The sequence below is a fragment of the Aspergillus wentii genome, assembly GCF_001890725.1.
Source record: "Aspergillus wentii DTO 134E9 unplaced genomic scaffold ASPWEscaffold_3, whole genome shotgun sequence".
NCBI lineage: Eukaryota > Fungi > Ascomycota > Eurotiomycetes > Eurotiales > Aspergillaceae > Aspergillus > Aspergillus wentii.
Genome location: NW_024467834.1, coordinates 2162132 through 2176616, shown reverse-complemented (window position 1 = coordinate 2176616; position 14485 = coordinate 2162132). Strand labels below are relative to the sequence as shown.

The 14485-nt window shown below is 48.0% G+C and overlaps 4 protein-coding genes across 4 annotated transcripts; 1 reads left to right on the top strand and 3 right to left on the bottom strand.

Moving 5' to 3' along the window:
- Nucleotides 1–10: 10 nt before the first annotated feature.
- On the top strand, nt 11–4956 carry ASPWEDRAFT_182027 (putative SNF2 family helicase; the record flags this gene model as incomplete). Its single annotated transcript, XM_040831903.1, has 13 exons — nt 11–1029; nt 1078–1813; nt 1869–1889; nt 1937–2021; nt 2068–2155; nt 2209–2328; nt 2383–2543; nt 2598–2697; nt 2766–2853; nt 2908–3109; nt 3165–4123; nt 4178–4354; nt 4423–4956. 13 exons carry the CDS (start codon nt 11–13, stop codon nt 4669–4671), a joined length of 4005 nt encoding a protein of 1334 aa, XP_040690806.1. The 3' UTR covers nt 4672–4956.
- Nucleotides 4957–5010: 54 nt separating this feature from the next.
- ASPWEDRAFT_440830 (uncharacterized protein) lies at nt 5011–6444 on the bottom strand. The gene is made up of 4 exons (XM_040836181.1): nt 6266–6444; nt 6101–6192; nt 5910–5983; nt 5011–5816 (listed from the first exon to the last, which is right to left on the bottom strand). The coding sequence occupies exons 1-4, from the start codon at nt 6325–6327 to the stop codon at nt 5133–5135; spliced, it is 912 nt and encodes a 303-aa protein (XP_040690805.1). The 5' UTR covers nt 6328–6444; the 3' UTR covers nt 5011–5132.
- A 957-nt stretch (nt 6445–7401) lies between these two features.
- ASPWEDRAFT_107701 (uncharacterized protein) lies at nt 7402–9948 on the bottom strand (the record flags this gene model as incomplete). Its single annotated transcript, XM_040827910.1, has 3 exons — nt 7402–9566; nt 9655–9779; nt 9851–9948. The coding sequence occupies 3 exons, from the start codon at nt 9946–9948 to the stop codon at nt 7402–7404; spliced, it is 2388 nt and encodes a 795-aa protein (XP_040690804.1).
- An 846-nt stretch (nt 9949–10794) lies between these two features.
- On the bottom strand, nt 10795–14386 carry ASPWEDRAFT_170615 (NPA1/URB1 family protein; the record flags this gene model as incomplete). Its single annotated transcript, XM_040830652.1, has 5 exons — nt 10795–11112; nt 11167–11493; nt 11549–12345; nt 12398–14182; nt 14242–14386. The coding sequence occupies 5 exons, from the start codon at nt 14384–14386 to the stop codon at nt 10795–10797; spliced, it is 3372 nt and encodes a 1123-aa protein (XP_040690803.1).
- Between the last annotated feature and the right edge of the window lie 99 nt (nt 14387–14485).

Genomic DNA, 14485 nt, shown 5'->3' with positions numbered 1-14485 from the left:
AGTCGCAAAAATGGATGGCCAGAATGTTCAAAATGCCCAAGCCGATCAATATACCCAACCCAGTCAACCCGACCAAAACGCCCAAAACGACCAGACCGAGAAAGAGCAGCTGGACATCAACGACAAACTGCTTGAATCCATCGATGCCCGCCGAAAGCAAACCAGGTCAAAGGGGATGCTCGCGAAGAGTCTTCTTTCCCTCCAGAAGAATCTAGCTGGTGATGCTCCTGTTCCTCCGGTTTTGGATAAAGAGGATGATCAGGGTCCGGCTGGGTTAGTTGGGGAAATTGAATCGGCAGGACAGGTTGAAGAAGTCGAATCCGAAGAACCTGCTGGAGAAGTTGAACAGAATGAACAGATCGAACAAGACAAAGAAGCCAAGCAAGATGAAGAAGCTGAGCACGGTGAACAAGCTGACCAAAACGATCAAGTCCAGCAAGATGAAGAAGTCAGACCCGTCGAATCAATCCAGCAAGCCGAACACGTTGAACGAGCCGAGCAAGCTGATGAGACTCAGCAAACAGAGCAGGCTGAGCACACTGAACAAAACGACCAGGTCGAACAGATCAAGCAAGACGAACCGGCCGAAATAGTCGAACCAGCAGATGAAAATCCAATGGCTCTTGTGCTTTATTCAGGGAAACGCCAAACACCCATCGAACCCTCTTTTAACGACAATTCTATGTCAATCCCGAATGTATTCGATGAAGTACTCGACGTACCGAGTTTGGAGTTTGAAGCCGATTTTTTTCGAATACTCGACACCGAAAACACCACTCAACCATTATTTGATTTGTCGAATGAGACATTTGGTTCTCTGCCACTCGACTTCACCCAGCTGTCTATGCCAGAGTTTAATGGCGAATCTGCATTACAACCCTTTCCGAACATCCCAGATGAGGTGACCGATGCTGTTCTGCCAATTACCATCGATGAGCCTGCTGAAACACAAACGGCTGGCTCTTTTACCCAGACAAGTGGTTTAGACTGGACCAACGACCTCACAATGGTAGAGGAAGACACATCCAAGTAAGTACTACGATGATGTTGTGGTTGACAATTGTCTAATCCATATAGATTTCATGCAGTTGAAGCCTGGTATCAGGGCCTCAAAGAACCTACATTGGCAGATACAATCCGCTATCAAGCAGCCGTCCAGGAAGAAGAAGCTCGGGAAAAGCGACTGGAAAGCCGGGAGGCTTTGAAAGAACACGAATCAGGCTCGACAGATGATGAAGCGCTCTTTTGCTCTGACGAGGAGTCAGAAATGCCGCCTCATGAGGGACCTAGCAATGGTGACCCTGGGCCATCAAGCTCAATTGGTCACAACAAGCCGAAGTCAAAGCCACGGGAAAGGAAGAATAGAATCTCTGCAGAGGAGAAGCGGAGAAGCAGACAGGTTGGTCTCGATATTGCTCTCGGAAGAGTGCAGAAGAAAGAACCCGGGAATACACGAAAACGCAAGGCCAATAATACTGGCCCGAATCCTGGACAAAATGCCGGAGGAAAGGGCAATCGCAAGAAGCAAAAGACCACAGGACAGGATGTTTACCTGGATGGCCTCTTTGCTCATGGTATTGTTGAAGATGCGGCCGCCAACGCCTCGCTCCCAGCGATCCCAAGTCTTGCTGGAAGGAACAAAGACAAAGCACTTGCCGAGCTTATCGCCAGTATACCTAATGCGGATCAAGATGTAAAGGATGATAAGAATAAAGTTTTGGCAGCGACAAGGAGATTTACCCACAGCGCGAAGAGTGATGATCAAGGCGGATGGAAAATTAAAGGCTTGCGGACAACCTTATACCATCACCAGGTTTGTTCTTTCTGTCCCTGTTTGAGGAATGTTTCTAACATGACGATGAAATCAGCTTTTAGGAGCAGCTTTCATGGTAAGTCGACATTCACGCAGTCTAAAGACTCTATCTGACTCGAGCAGCGTGACCGAGAAAACTCATCTCAAGGACCATTCGGGGGTCTTCTTTGCGATATTATGGGGTTTGGAAAGACACTCCAGGCTCTAGGTAGGTCTGAAATGCCATCATGTCCATTCGATCTAATGCAGTCTAGCAAACGTGGTTGATGGCAAGCCATCAGATCCAGATGATCCAGTGAAAACAACACTGATTGTTGTTCCATCACATCTTGTGTCACACTGGTATGCCCCATGAATATTATTTTGATATTCTGGTACATTTCTAATTCTATAAGGAGGGACCAAGTACTCAGGCACTGCGACGTCAGCGCCATTGGAAGGGTGCTTGAGTATCATGCCAGGGCAAGACTGTCGTCCCTGGATATCGTCGGCACTATCCAGCTTCACGATGTCGTGTAAGTAATCCCGGATGGCATTTTATTCGTGTCAATTTTCTTACATCTTGCCAGCATTACTACTTATGAAGAAGTCCGAAGGTCGTATCCGAAGATTGAATTCTCGGGCAACATGAACAAAAGTGAAAAGGAAATTACAGAGCTGTGGGAACAGGCTTACGAAGAAGAAGTTGGGCCTCTGCACAAGATCAAGTTTCTACGAATCATTCTCGACGGTAAGAACTGAGCTGAGTCCATCATGCTTATACGGACTCACTAACAACCCACAGAGGGACACTTGATCAGAAACATCTCATCTTCGACCTCAATTGCTGTCCGGGCCCTTACTGGGAAATACAAATGGATCTTGACTGGGACGCCTCTAATCAAGTAAGGCTTTGAAATTTCCACAATGCAACACCTGCCTCGAGAGCTGTTGTAACTGATGATAATTGCAGCTGGGTCAGAGAGCTCTATACATACTTTCAGTTCCTGGAAGTTCCGCGCATCGGCCAGTACCATGACTTCAAGCAGAACTATTACAATGTAAGTGAAATTCTCCCAATTTAGCAACATCTTGCTAAAGGTTCTATACAACAGCCCGGCGATGGTCAATCCCATCAGCGCCTCGTAAATTTACTCCGATCTATCCTCACCCGTCGGACACATTCAAGCAGGCTCTTCTCTTTGCCAATCATCAAATTACCGGATCTTAGCGAACGAACCATTACGGTGAACTTCTGCGACGTTGAGCGAAAGATCTACACATTGATTGAGCTGGGTGGTATCGCTGAAGTCAATGGTAAGATTACAGAGCGCTGCATCGGGCATTGAAAACTAGCTAATTGTGATGGCAGGTCTTGTTGGACTTAACGATAGGATAGCCCAAATCGAGTGTTTCCTAGTTATGATTTTAAGGCTGCGCATGTTCTCCAGTCATCTACTCACCGCACAATTCTCTGTTAAAAAGTTGTTGACAGATGAGGTCATGGGAGAAATCACCGCACTATCCAACCAAAAAGACACAGAGCATCCGTCCTACAAGATTGCAACGTGGCTAGCAGCCTTGAGAAATTCACTCCCAATCCCGCCAAAGCCAGCGACATCCGGCGGCACAATGCAAGCGCAACCCGACGAGTCAGCACAACTTGACGAATACCTTACTGGGGATAGAGAGGAGCTCATCCGAAAGTTCCGTGCGTTCATGTGTGAACTACATGGGGAAGAGAACTGGGTTGAGCGACTCGATAGAGGAAATTGCCCTAGCTGTGGATACCTAGGGGAGGCGTCAGTCATTACGTCTTGTATGCATCTGTACTGCGAAGAGTGCTACTACATTCTCAAGGAAAGCACAGCCCCCGAGGATGGAAAGCCAATATGCATGAGGTGCAATGTGACCATCCAAGAAGCCGCTCGCTATGGAACTGTGGACAACAGCAACGTGGAAGAGTCGCTTCCTGATCCTCCAACGCAAACAACGCAAAAGAAGGGAGGAAAATCTAAGAAGCCAAAACAAAGCAAGAAAGCCGGCATGGCCAAGTATGGAATGTTCAGTGACGAGTCCCAGACACAGCAAAAAGATAACAACAAACCCGAGAACAAAGAAGGCGACAAAAAAGGCGACGACGAAGTTGATTGGGACAAAACAAACGTTGCTCTTCATATGCCCGGCACTAAATTGACCCAGACAGAAAAATTGATTGCAGGCTGGATAAGAAAAAACAAAAGCGTCAAAGTAGTCATTTTCACACAGTTTCTAGGCTCTGTCCGAGTCCTGTCGGGGATGTGCTACAGGAGAGGTTGGAAGCATACCATGGTGGGTGCAGCAATTCCAATTGCATAACGAGTTGACTTTGCTGATTCCCTTTAGCTGACAGGAAAAATGCCCATGCAATGCCGTGACGAAAATATGCAGGAATTCAGGGACAAATCCGATGTGAGGATATTGATTGCCTCTCTCAGAGCTGGAGGAACAGGTCTCGACATGTCAATGGCAAACAAATGCATCCTGATTGATCTCTGGTGGAACGAGGCCATTCAAGAACAGGTGAGTTGGTCATCCTAGCCGAATCTTCTTGCCTTCTGAGTTTCAGTTATTCTAACAAATCAGATTAGGCATTCAGCCGGATTTACAGAATCGGCCAACAGAGAGAAGTTGAATTTGTCAAGATCGTCATACGAAACTCGGTAGACGACAGAATCATGAAGCTCCAGAGACAGAAAACAAAGGAGATCAATGGGACCATTGGCGAAGGCGTTTTGGAGGGGAGAGAGACAATCATGGAACTAATCAAAATGTTCGGGACAGTTCAGGAGCATGCGGGAGGTGGTTTCATAATCATCCCGAATGCTAAAGATGATTAGTGATGGACACCCCTTGTGTTCTCTGCCGTTGATTCCATGGCGTTTAGTTTCTATAAAGAGTTCTGAATCTGGGACGGGAGTTGCGAAAACCAGGAGTTATCAGAGGAAAACGGATTTTACATTTTCGAAGGGAGTTTTGTCTATTCGCAGTCAAGGTTTGGTCTAATTGGATTACACTCGAATCCTCGAATGGCTGCATGTTTATTTGGAGGCACATCTGTTGATTGACTTAGATACCCACTTAGTTATGACATGAAATGAAACGCTTCAAACGTTTCCACAAATTCAATCACATTTCTGATGATACTCAGAGCTCGAATAATCCGATCTCCATGTGCCATTCAAATATCCAGTTCGATATCTCTGTACAGTAAAATGAATCGGTAATCGTTAACCACGTAAAGTCCCCAGGCACATCATCGCGGTACCTGATTGTAGTGTTCTCCCATCTGGCCGTAGAGCTAAATACGATGGCGAATGTTGGTTTCTTGATTCATTATTGTAATATCTGCATTGCTGAGCTGCTCGTATTCGTCATCTGCGTTCTCCTTGTCTTCATCGGGAGAGGACGAGCGCCAGCTAGCCTTGAGATGGGAATCGTCAATATCCATACTATCAGGGTCCTCGTAGATTTCAAAATGGCTCAACTTGTTAGATCCGAGAGAGCTGAAACCACTCATCTCGCCGCAAACGAGAGAGTCAAGAGGGAAACGATGGTCATCATTTTCGCTTTCGTCGATGTTGACTGCGCTCATGTCTAGGTGGAGGAGGTTCAGGTTTGTGGCAGAGGATTCAGATATCATACTGCTTGTATCTGGAAAGGTTTGCGGGTGGGATTCATCAGAGGTTGCTGCTTCGATTGCCATATCCTCATTTTGATCTTCGGATGCGTTTTCATGGCTGTTGGTCGAATGTGGTTCTCTCCAGCTTCCAGATGCTGATACTTTTGTTCTCTTTCTTGGTCGAAGGGACCAGGGCTCTGTCTTTTCGCTGCCTTCGCTTTTTTTATCACCATCGTTGCTTTCTGGGCGGTTAGGATTTCTGATCCGGTCCGTTTCAGCAGTTGTTGAATTCTCTCTATTCGTTTTGCTGGTGTTGTTATTTCTTGCAGATATTCTCCTCTTCTCCCGACGAGCGACTGCTGCCTGTTTTTCATCAAAAACGATAGTCAGTAATCGGGACAGACACTTTTCCTGGGTATGATAGAGATAGAACCCCAAAGACAGTCTGTAACTCACATGCTGTTCGACATTTAGGCACAACTCAAAATCTATCTCTTCCATCGTATCGAGCGGTCGAGAGATCCTTTTGCCTGTAAACAAGAAAAAGAAAACCACAAGACCCATGTTAGCCGTATCTGTTCAAAGCCATTGACATGTGCGTGTTTGCAGTATTGTCATGTATCCAAAAAAAAAAATGTTCCACTTGCTTTCATGAGAAGTCTGGAAGAACGGCATTATGTGCTGTGTGGGGTATGTCTTTTTCGTTTGGAGGCTGTAGACGGTGTGGGATCTGCCTTGACTATTGATATTTGGTGTCAGATTGAGGGAAATGAAGAGCGAGGAAGAAGGGCTGTCGCTTTGTTTCTACGTACCTGAGCTTCTCGTCCTGAGATGTGCTTTTTGGCTGTACTTGTTTGTGGTCATCAGGAGCCATAGGAGAGGTGAGCTGCAGTCAAGGCAGTAGGCAGAACAGGAACACTCCATAATACCCAAGATATCGAAAGAGAGGAAATTCATCAAGAAAAGAAGAGGGTGGGGACTAGCACAGTCCAGCGCAATATCGGAGGGAGGGAACTTGCCTTCAGATCGTAATAGCAATCATCTTATCATCTTATCTTCACATAAAGGAGACCATCTAAGAAGAGAGAGTTAGACAAAGAATTAGACTGATAGAAGGAAGGGAAGAGTGGAAGGCAGCTTTGCACCACCTTTGTCAACTGTGCTAGAACTGTCGATGGCATTCACTGGATCGAACCCCAACACCCAGTGCTCACGGGCAGTGTTAGACTGTCCACAACCCCTCCTGATAAAGAAGTGGCATCTCTGGTGTCCAAGACCAAGTTCTGGGATGGGAAAAAAGGTTGAGGTTGATGGTTGGTCTCTTGCGCAGGTTGGTTCTCTTTTCTTCTCTTCGTCTGGCATCGTTCCTCCCAACTGCTTTGCTTGATTACTGATGACTCGCTCGCAAAACAGTCAACCAGTTCACTCTTACACATCCAAGGCATTGTTTCTTCGAAGTCTACGAAAATCATAACATATATGAACCAAGCAATAGATTAGATTGAAACTATCCAGCCATCTATCAATGAAGATAAATATTGGCAATCTTATGGCATTTGAGATCACAAAAGGCCGACGACAATCACAATCCATCCGCTAAAGTCCAATCCTTTTCATCATTTAGTGTATTGAGCATCTGAAATGGCCGTGGAAGAAGCCAAGATCAATGCTCCATCATCATCTCCGCGGTGTTGGCATATGGCAAAAGACTCCTTCCGGCGGGTTCAGCAACACCAGCCTCCGTGACGCGTATAGCAAACACGAAAAAGAAAAGAGATACAGAAACTTAGAGGGCTATCAATCAAAATTGCATATCAACTCGAAAAATGCACCAACAAAGGGGTATCATGAATACCGGGGAAGTTTCGCTATACACCATATGTTCTCTTCATATTGGCTTGGGTTCTGGCACGACAAAACCATCCAAGCATCATGACCTTTTGGTCATTTATCTGAACTGTCCAGGACCAATCATGCCGCCTCTAACGTCACCGCCGCTAGCTTGGCCAAACATATCCAACAGGTGTCTGGAAGAAGGTGGTGGCCCCTGTGGACCAGGAGCACCTCCAAAGGGGCCTTGTGCAGCATGGCCAAGTCCCATCAATGCCTCAGCATTGGGCGGCATCGGGGGGAAACCTGAGGGCGGGGGACCGTTCATATATCCCGGAGGAGGCATCATACCCGGTGGAGGTCCAAATCCAGCTGCTCCATTGCCACCAGCAGCGCGGGGGAAGCCACGTTCATTCAGAGGTGGCATGTTTCCATGCATTGGCATTGCATTCGCCATGAAATTGGGGTTGATTCCTCGGTTCGGGGTTGGGATACCCGGCGGAGGAGCCAAAGGACTTGGTCCGCCACCCTGCTGTGGAGGTAGTTGATGACCGGCCCATCCGGGAGGCGGCAAGTGTTCGAAGCCTGGAGGTCTCTGGATACCCATGGCAGGGTGGCCTTGGCTCTGGGGAGCTCTACTTCCACCTGGGGTGATGGGAACCTGGTTGCCTTGGGGAAATGGGACATCATCAAAGTAGCCCATTGGTGGGCCATTGGCCGCGGGTCTTCGCCGGAGTTGGTCAACATCCGGTCTCTGCATGTTGGCAATTGCTGGGTCATCCAAGAAATTTGGCGTCTTTTGGGCTGTAAGTCCTGGGGGAGGGGGCGGCATCACATCCGGCATGTTCAACAAACCTGGAGGAGCCGGGCCCGCACTCTGTGGTTGGCCATGATTAACATGTGCTACATTTGCAACGGGGTTTATCTTGACCTGTTGCATAAGACGAAGAAGATGTTCTCTTTCCCGAGCCTGTGGGTCCTTGAAGGATTCCTGGGCCAGAATATTCTCCTGAAGAGCAGGGCCCATGCCTCGTGCGGGACTATCCTGCATCACCATGTACTCTGGGCGGCCAAGTGGCTCCCGAGAAGGTGACGAGAGCGCACTTCGAGCTTGTTCTGCGTGTACCATAGCAGGGTGGTGCTGGGGCTGTACACCATCATTGTGAGGGGTAGCATTACGTGACTTACTCCCTCCCAACATTTGCAAGATGCGCTGAAAGCCCTCTTGGTCGGCATCACTGGACGAAGGATTGTTCGCAGGAGGAGACTTGAATCCGACAGGAGAGTCCGAGTCTCTGGCGGGGCTCTCTGGGGGTGGACTGAATAGACCGGCAAAACGAGATGATTTCATAGACTTTCCAGGAAGGGCTTCCTTCTTAGTCGTGGATTCCACAGATGTAGGGGTGCTAACTTCCTGGGGAGGAGGAGGTTTCGAGTCACTAAGCAAGCCAAAGAACCGCTCCATTGCCGTATCTCCCTGGAATGGCGCGCCACTGCTGCTAAATATTTCACCATCGGTAGGTCTAGTTTCTGCTTTCTGCGAGGCGGCGGTTGGGGGCTCAATCGGAACTTCTTTCTTTTCCTCGGCAGGTGGCGGATTCGAGCCGGCCTTCATCCTTTCCTTCCAGCGCTCGAAATCCTCTTGAGTATGCACGCGGCGGGGCTCATCGCGATCATTCGCATCCATCCACTCAGGATCTTGTTCAAACTTGGCCCCCCGGGTCCAGTCACGGTCTGCACCATGTCTGTCGCGGCGCCACTCTCGGTTTCGTATTGAGGGCTTCTCTTCCTCGGGATCGATACCATCCTGGGCATTGTCATCACGGAACCAAGTTCTTTCAGTTCTAGCTCGCCCTGGCTGCTCGTCTTTCCGAACGAAAAACCGGCCATCCTTATCTCTGGCTCCACGATCCTGGTTCAGATCCCGTGGATCGCGATCTCGCTGCTGATCACGGTTTTCCCATCGATCAAATTCACCATTCCGTCTTGGTTTCCGGTCTTGGTCATCTGGTCCGAAGGTGCGACGTGGGCGTCCGTTATTCCAATCGTCCCTATCCCCACGCCGGGCAGTGAAAGTTCCCATTTTTCCATCGCGTTTGTCAAAATCCTTATCTCCGGCATCACGGTCCTTGAAGAACTTGTCCCGGAAATTAAAACGATCGTTCCTGAGGTCGTCAAAGTCGTTAGGTCTGGATGACCGTTCGGTTGTATCTATCGATCCTTTGCCAGCGATACGAGATGCGGAAGCAAAGGCAGTCTTTGGGGGTCCAAGAATTATGTCCTCTGTCATGGAATTCAGTCGGTCAGCGAGGGTCTTGGCATTTTGCTAAGACGATGGCCTAGGGGGAAGAGGGGAAAGACGGTGAATTACCTGAATTCGAGCCTCGCGAAATATGACGGGTTTCAAAAAGGCTGGGTCTTCTGTTCGTAATCGCTTCATTTGGATTGTTCGGGTTTGTACTGGTTTTCCGTTGGGTTGTTGGTTCGGGAATTGGGCTGGTGGTCGTGGATATCGGAGTCAGTTTCAGAGAGCAAGATGTGGATTAACATGGAAAGACAATGCGTACCCCATCCATTCCTCTACCGGTGGTAGACTTGCAGGTTTGGTGACCAGAGGCGATGAGCGCAGCCATAGCAGCTCATCGATCTCGTAACGTCGCGCCATGAGGATGGCTTAGTGTGTGGTGATAATATCGACCCAGTATTACACGGTTCTCATTGGTCCACAAGCATTCGAAGTAGGAGACAAAGTGTCGAGGCAAGCAACGAGGAAGAGGTGAATGTGACAAAGAGGACAAGTAGTAAGCTTGAGCAAGGACGAATCGTGGTCGAAAGGTGTGTGGCAGAGATGGGGAAATAAAGCAAGGCTACCTGTGCCAGTGGCAAGGCGTCAAGGCGGAGCTTCGATCGGTCAAGGTCGTTGAAGGTTTGGCAGCGGGTGAGGGGCACCGGAAATTTCGAAATTTTTTTATGGGGTTTTCTTTTTCTCTTCGTATCAATGGACAGAGGAATAACAGATGGGCTTGAGGAGGGAGTCGGCGGGAAGCAGGAAGCGATGAATCGTGATCGGGGGGGTTGATGGAGGACTGGGGAGGAGAGTCGGTCGTTGGCCAACAAAACGTTTCGCAGGTTGACTGTGGTCTGAGACTGCCGAAAGGGGAAAGTCGCCAGTGTTGCCCGCCAGCCATCGATATTAACACTCAATAGTCGGTCTCGCCGGCAGCTGTTGCATGTGTTTGTGCATCTATTTTTGAGAGTTGATCAATAAGAAAATGGTTTCAAGGCTGGATTGTTGACTTGGAATTTGGTAAATCTGGCAAATATATACCCTAATTTTCCACCATCACGACACTGCGACTGCGTACATTGCCTTGATTATCTCTCGGGAAAGAAACATTCTATGCTCGATTATTATGCTATGCTCAGGTCTAAATTCTTATACAATCAAGGCACGGAATAGTGACTACATATTAACGACACGCAATCCAGAAGCTCGTGCGTCATAGCGCTCCTATCCTGCGATATTCTCGACGGCCTGTGTCAAAGCTCCCCCACTCCATTTATCAACCCGTTCCTGATCCGAGGATTGACGCACCGCGCGAGCTATGGCAGTGATTGTTGACGCTTCCTTGTCATTCACTGCTGCGACCTGGCTCTGGATCCAGCTGATAGCAGCCGCTCTTGTGATCAAGGTTGTACTTCCTCCCACTTGGGTCGCACGATACATAAGCTCGAGGATTTTTCTCTTGGATGAGACTCCTGCACTTGGCGAGTCATAAAATGAAAGCACACGCTCAAAGACATTTGCACGGCGGTAGACTTCCATGTCCTGTAAAACTTATCAGCAGTGCTTCGGAGGCCGCACACGACGGGAGATACTTACAGTCTCTGTCCGAATACCCTTTATCAGCAGGTCCAGTAGCCAGTTTATTTCTTCGTAGTAGCCGTCATCCAATTCGGGTTCATGCAGCAAGATCTTGTCAACCCAGTAAGATGGGATCTTCTCCGGCTCCCAAGAAGGAGCTTTCTGAAGAAACTTGTTGACCTTCCCATACAATTTGTGCATCGGGTTGGTGAGGACGGATAGACAGCTAGAGGCACACTCTCCAACGATCCACGGTACAGGCGCTTCAAGGCCAATCTGCTTCACGGTTTCAAGCAGTTCACCAGCCAGTATGTAAGCCGATCGCCATTCAGCGTATTTCGATTCCTAGAAGCGTTAATATTAACCAAGTAGCTTTGCAATTCCAGGGAGCCCAACTCACCTTGATTTTTGACATAAAGCGAGATATGTTGGCAAAGGCCTGTCTCCTGACTTCTTCGTGCTCAGAAGACACGCAGAGCATGAGTTCAGCTACACGACCTTCTTCCACTGACATTTCAAGATCCTCCTTTTCCCACCTTTGAAGAGCATTATGAGTTTTGCCCTCAACAGGTAATGTGCCAAAGACCTCATCCAAATCCACAAGTGGAACACTATCCGAAGAACCTGGCACAGTCTTTCGAGACGAGCCGTGCCCATCATTGCCATCATTTTCGATCCCCTCAATGTCTTTCAATGCCTTCTTCAAGCTTGATTTGGTCTTTTTGTTTTCAGTAGCCTCCACCAAAACATCTCGGGCAGCCTTCAGTGCTTTGGAGGATTCACCTGCCTGTTTCAGTTTTCCAAGCAATGCAGCGATCCATGTGCCCACATCACTTTCTGCCGATGCGTCTCCATTCTTGATCACAAATGGCCACTGTTCAGTGATAGCAGCAACTATAGGGCTAGTCGACTCTGGGTCACTTTGAAGGGAAGATCCAACTAGGTCCTGGTAATGAACAGGCTTCTTTGCTATCCGGCACGCACAGTTGTCAAAAAACGTAAGTTGGCTATGGACCTTCTCGGACTCGGAAACCTCGAAGCTAGAGAGTAGCGATGAGAATGAAGATGCGTTTCGCAAAACAGAATTCTCGACAAGCACAATCTTCAATAGGTTTTGGATTTCCCTGAGAGAGTTTTTATCTGATGCTTCGACAAGAACCTTCAAAATAGAGGTGAATGCAGAATATTGCATAGAAGCTGGGCTATGTTAGAAATAGAAATATATACCGTTTTTGTCAAGATAACTCACCAGGTTGTTGCCACCACCGGATGGATGCAGACTGCTGTGCAATCTTGAGAATGTTCTGCAATTGACTGAGCAACAATTCGGAGTCCTCTGTACCAAGATCTGGGCGCTCCAATCGTTTCAAGATTTCAACCATAACCAAGGAAACATCAAAGCTTTCTTCCAATGCAACGTCAGGGATGACTTCGTAGAAACAAGCCAACAACTCTGCAACGGCATCTTGCTGCTGCAAATCATCTTTCTCGGTCCTTCTGAACAAAAGAATGACATCCTTCATTGAAGGACATCGGCGACAAAATTCAGCGACCAGTTTGCTCGTAGCCTGGTTCCAAAACGTTTGTCCTGATCCATGATCAGCATTGAAAATTTTCAAAACTGCTCGTAGTTTATTGAAGGCAATCGTCAAAATTCGGACCGCGAATAAAGTGACAATTTCTGCATTCTGGTTCAGGCAGCGGGTTAAGATTTTTTGTGTGAGTGGACGCGGAAGGATACTCTCGATAACCACCGAGACGGGTGGCGGCATAGCAGGCAACTTGTCCTTCCAGCCACAGTTGGCCGGGACTGGGAGCTGAATTGTAGAGAATAGAAGCGCAGACTCAGCCATCCAAGAAGGCGTAGGTTTCGGGTCGGAAATGAACATGGTTTTCTTTGTGAAGAAGTCGGCAACGAGCTCTGGCGCCGCCTTAAAGATAGCTACCAACAGTTCGATTTGAAGACTATCCACATCAGGGCGCAGTGCTTGGATCAGATATGATAATATACCATTCCGTACAGGAACCGACTCCCTGTATTTATCAACATAAACCGCGGAATCGAGACCCAGTTCAATGCAAGAATCGTCCTCACTTGGTAGCGACTCAGGGTCACTGCCATTGGGATACCAGCCTGTCTCGGGCAACAAAACACCAAGTCCAGTAGTTGTGCAGACATTCATCAAGACTTTATGGATCTCGCTTGCGATGGATATACCATCAGGATTCGGTTCCTCGGAGTCTCGGTCGTACCCATAGAGTGTCACGAGTCTCTCCAGGTTCCATCGGCTGAAGAACCGAGTTTTCGCGTTTCGAGAAAGGGCAGCATCCTGAATGATATCTCTATCGATTGCCCTAATGATCTCAAGAACGATTTCCCGGGGATCTTTTCTCACGTACTCAATGAATGCTCGGATAATCTTGGACTGTTCAACTAGGTCGCTCTTTGCGTTGACGTGCTGGAATCTCAGATTTGCGAGCACATATTTTTGCGCATTTCGTCGAAGTGTTGATTTATGAGAGTCATCTGAAGCTTCCTCGAGCTGCGCTTTGTTGGGGGTGAGGAAAATATCAAGGCGCTTGAATGTGATATAGCGTGCGGTGTGAAGCAGTCGCGCCACGGCACCTCCATCAAAGCTGACGATCTCAGTCAGCAACCGGAGGCAAGGGGAAATCAAATGTTCCTTTGATTTCATAGCCGTCAGGCCACGGTTGAAAAGTCGGAGCTGCTCCTTCTGCAACAAGAATTTGCAAAGCGCCAGTCCAAATTCCCGGAACTCAAGCTGGCTAGACGTCGTTTTGATGAAAAGAGCCAGGACAGCTGGCACAACCGTCAGGAGAGATTCGTGATTGTTAGTATCGGCGAATCCCCAGGTTTGTATCATATCTGGAAAGCATACTGCGTCGCTATCATCCCCGTTGCGAGAGATTTGCGAATCACAATAAGCTTTGAGCACACGAAATTTCTTCGCTTTATCATTTTCTTTTTCAGTTTGTCCAATAGAGACAAGAAATTCTTTGAATTTATTTATACCTTATCTCTAATGTGAGCATTGAGACAAGTCTGTGGAGGGGGTTTCTATCATGGCTTACCTCGCTTGGATTCGACGGCGTCCTGTGAAAAAGTCAGAAGCGCGCGCAGTTGCGTATGCGACGTTATGGCGGCGGTTGTATCATGTTGCTGATCAATATCCAGCTTTCTCCTCTTAGCTGGGGAATTGTCCTCGAAATGCGACATCTTTGCTGTTATGCGATGCTCTACTATTGAGCAAGGACTTTCAAGGTCATGGATGGAATTGAAGAAGACGGGATATCTTCCTTTCAGAATTTTGCGGCG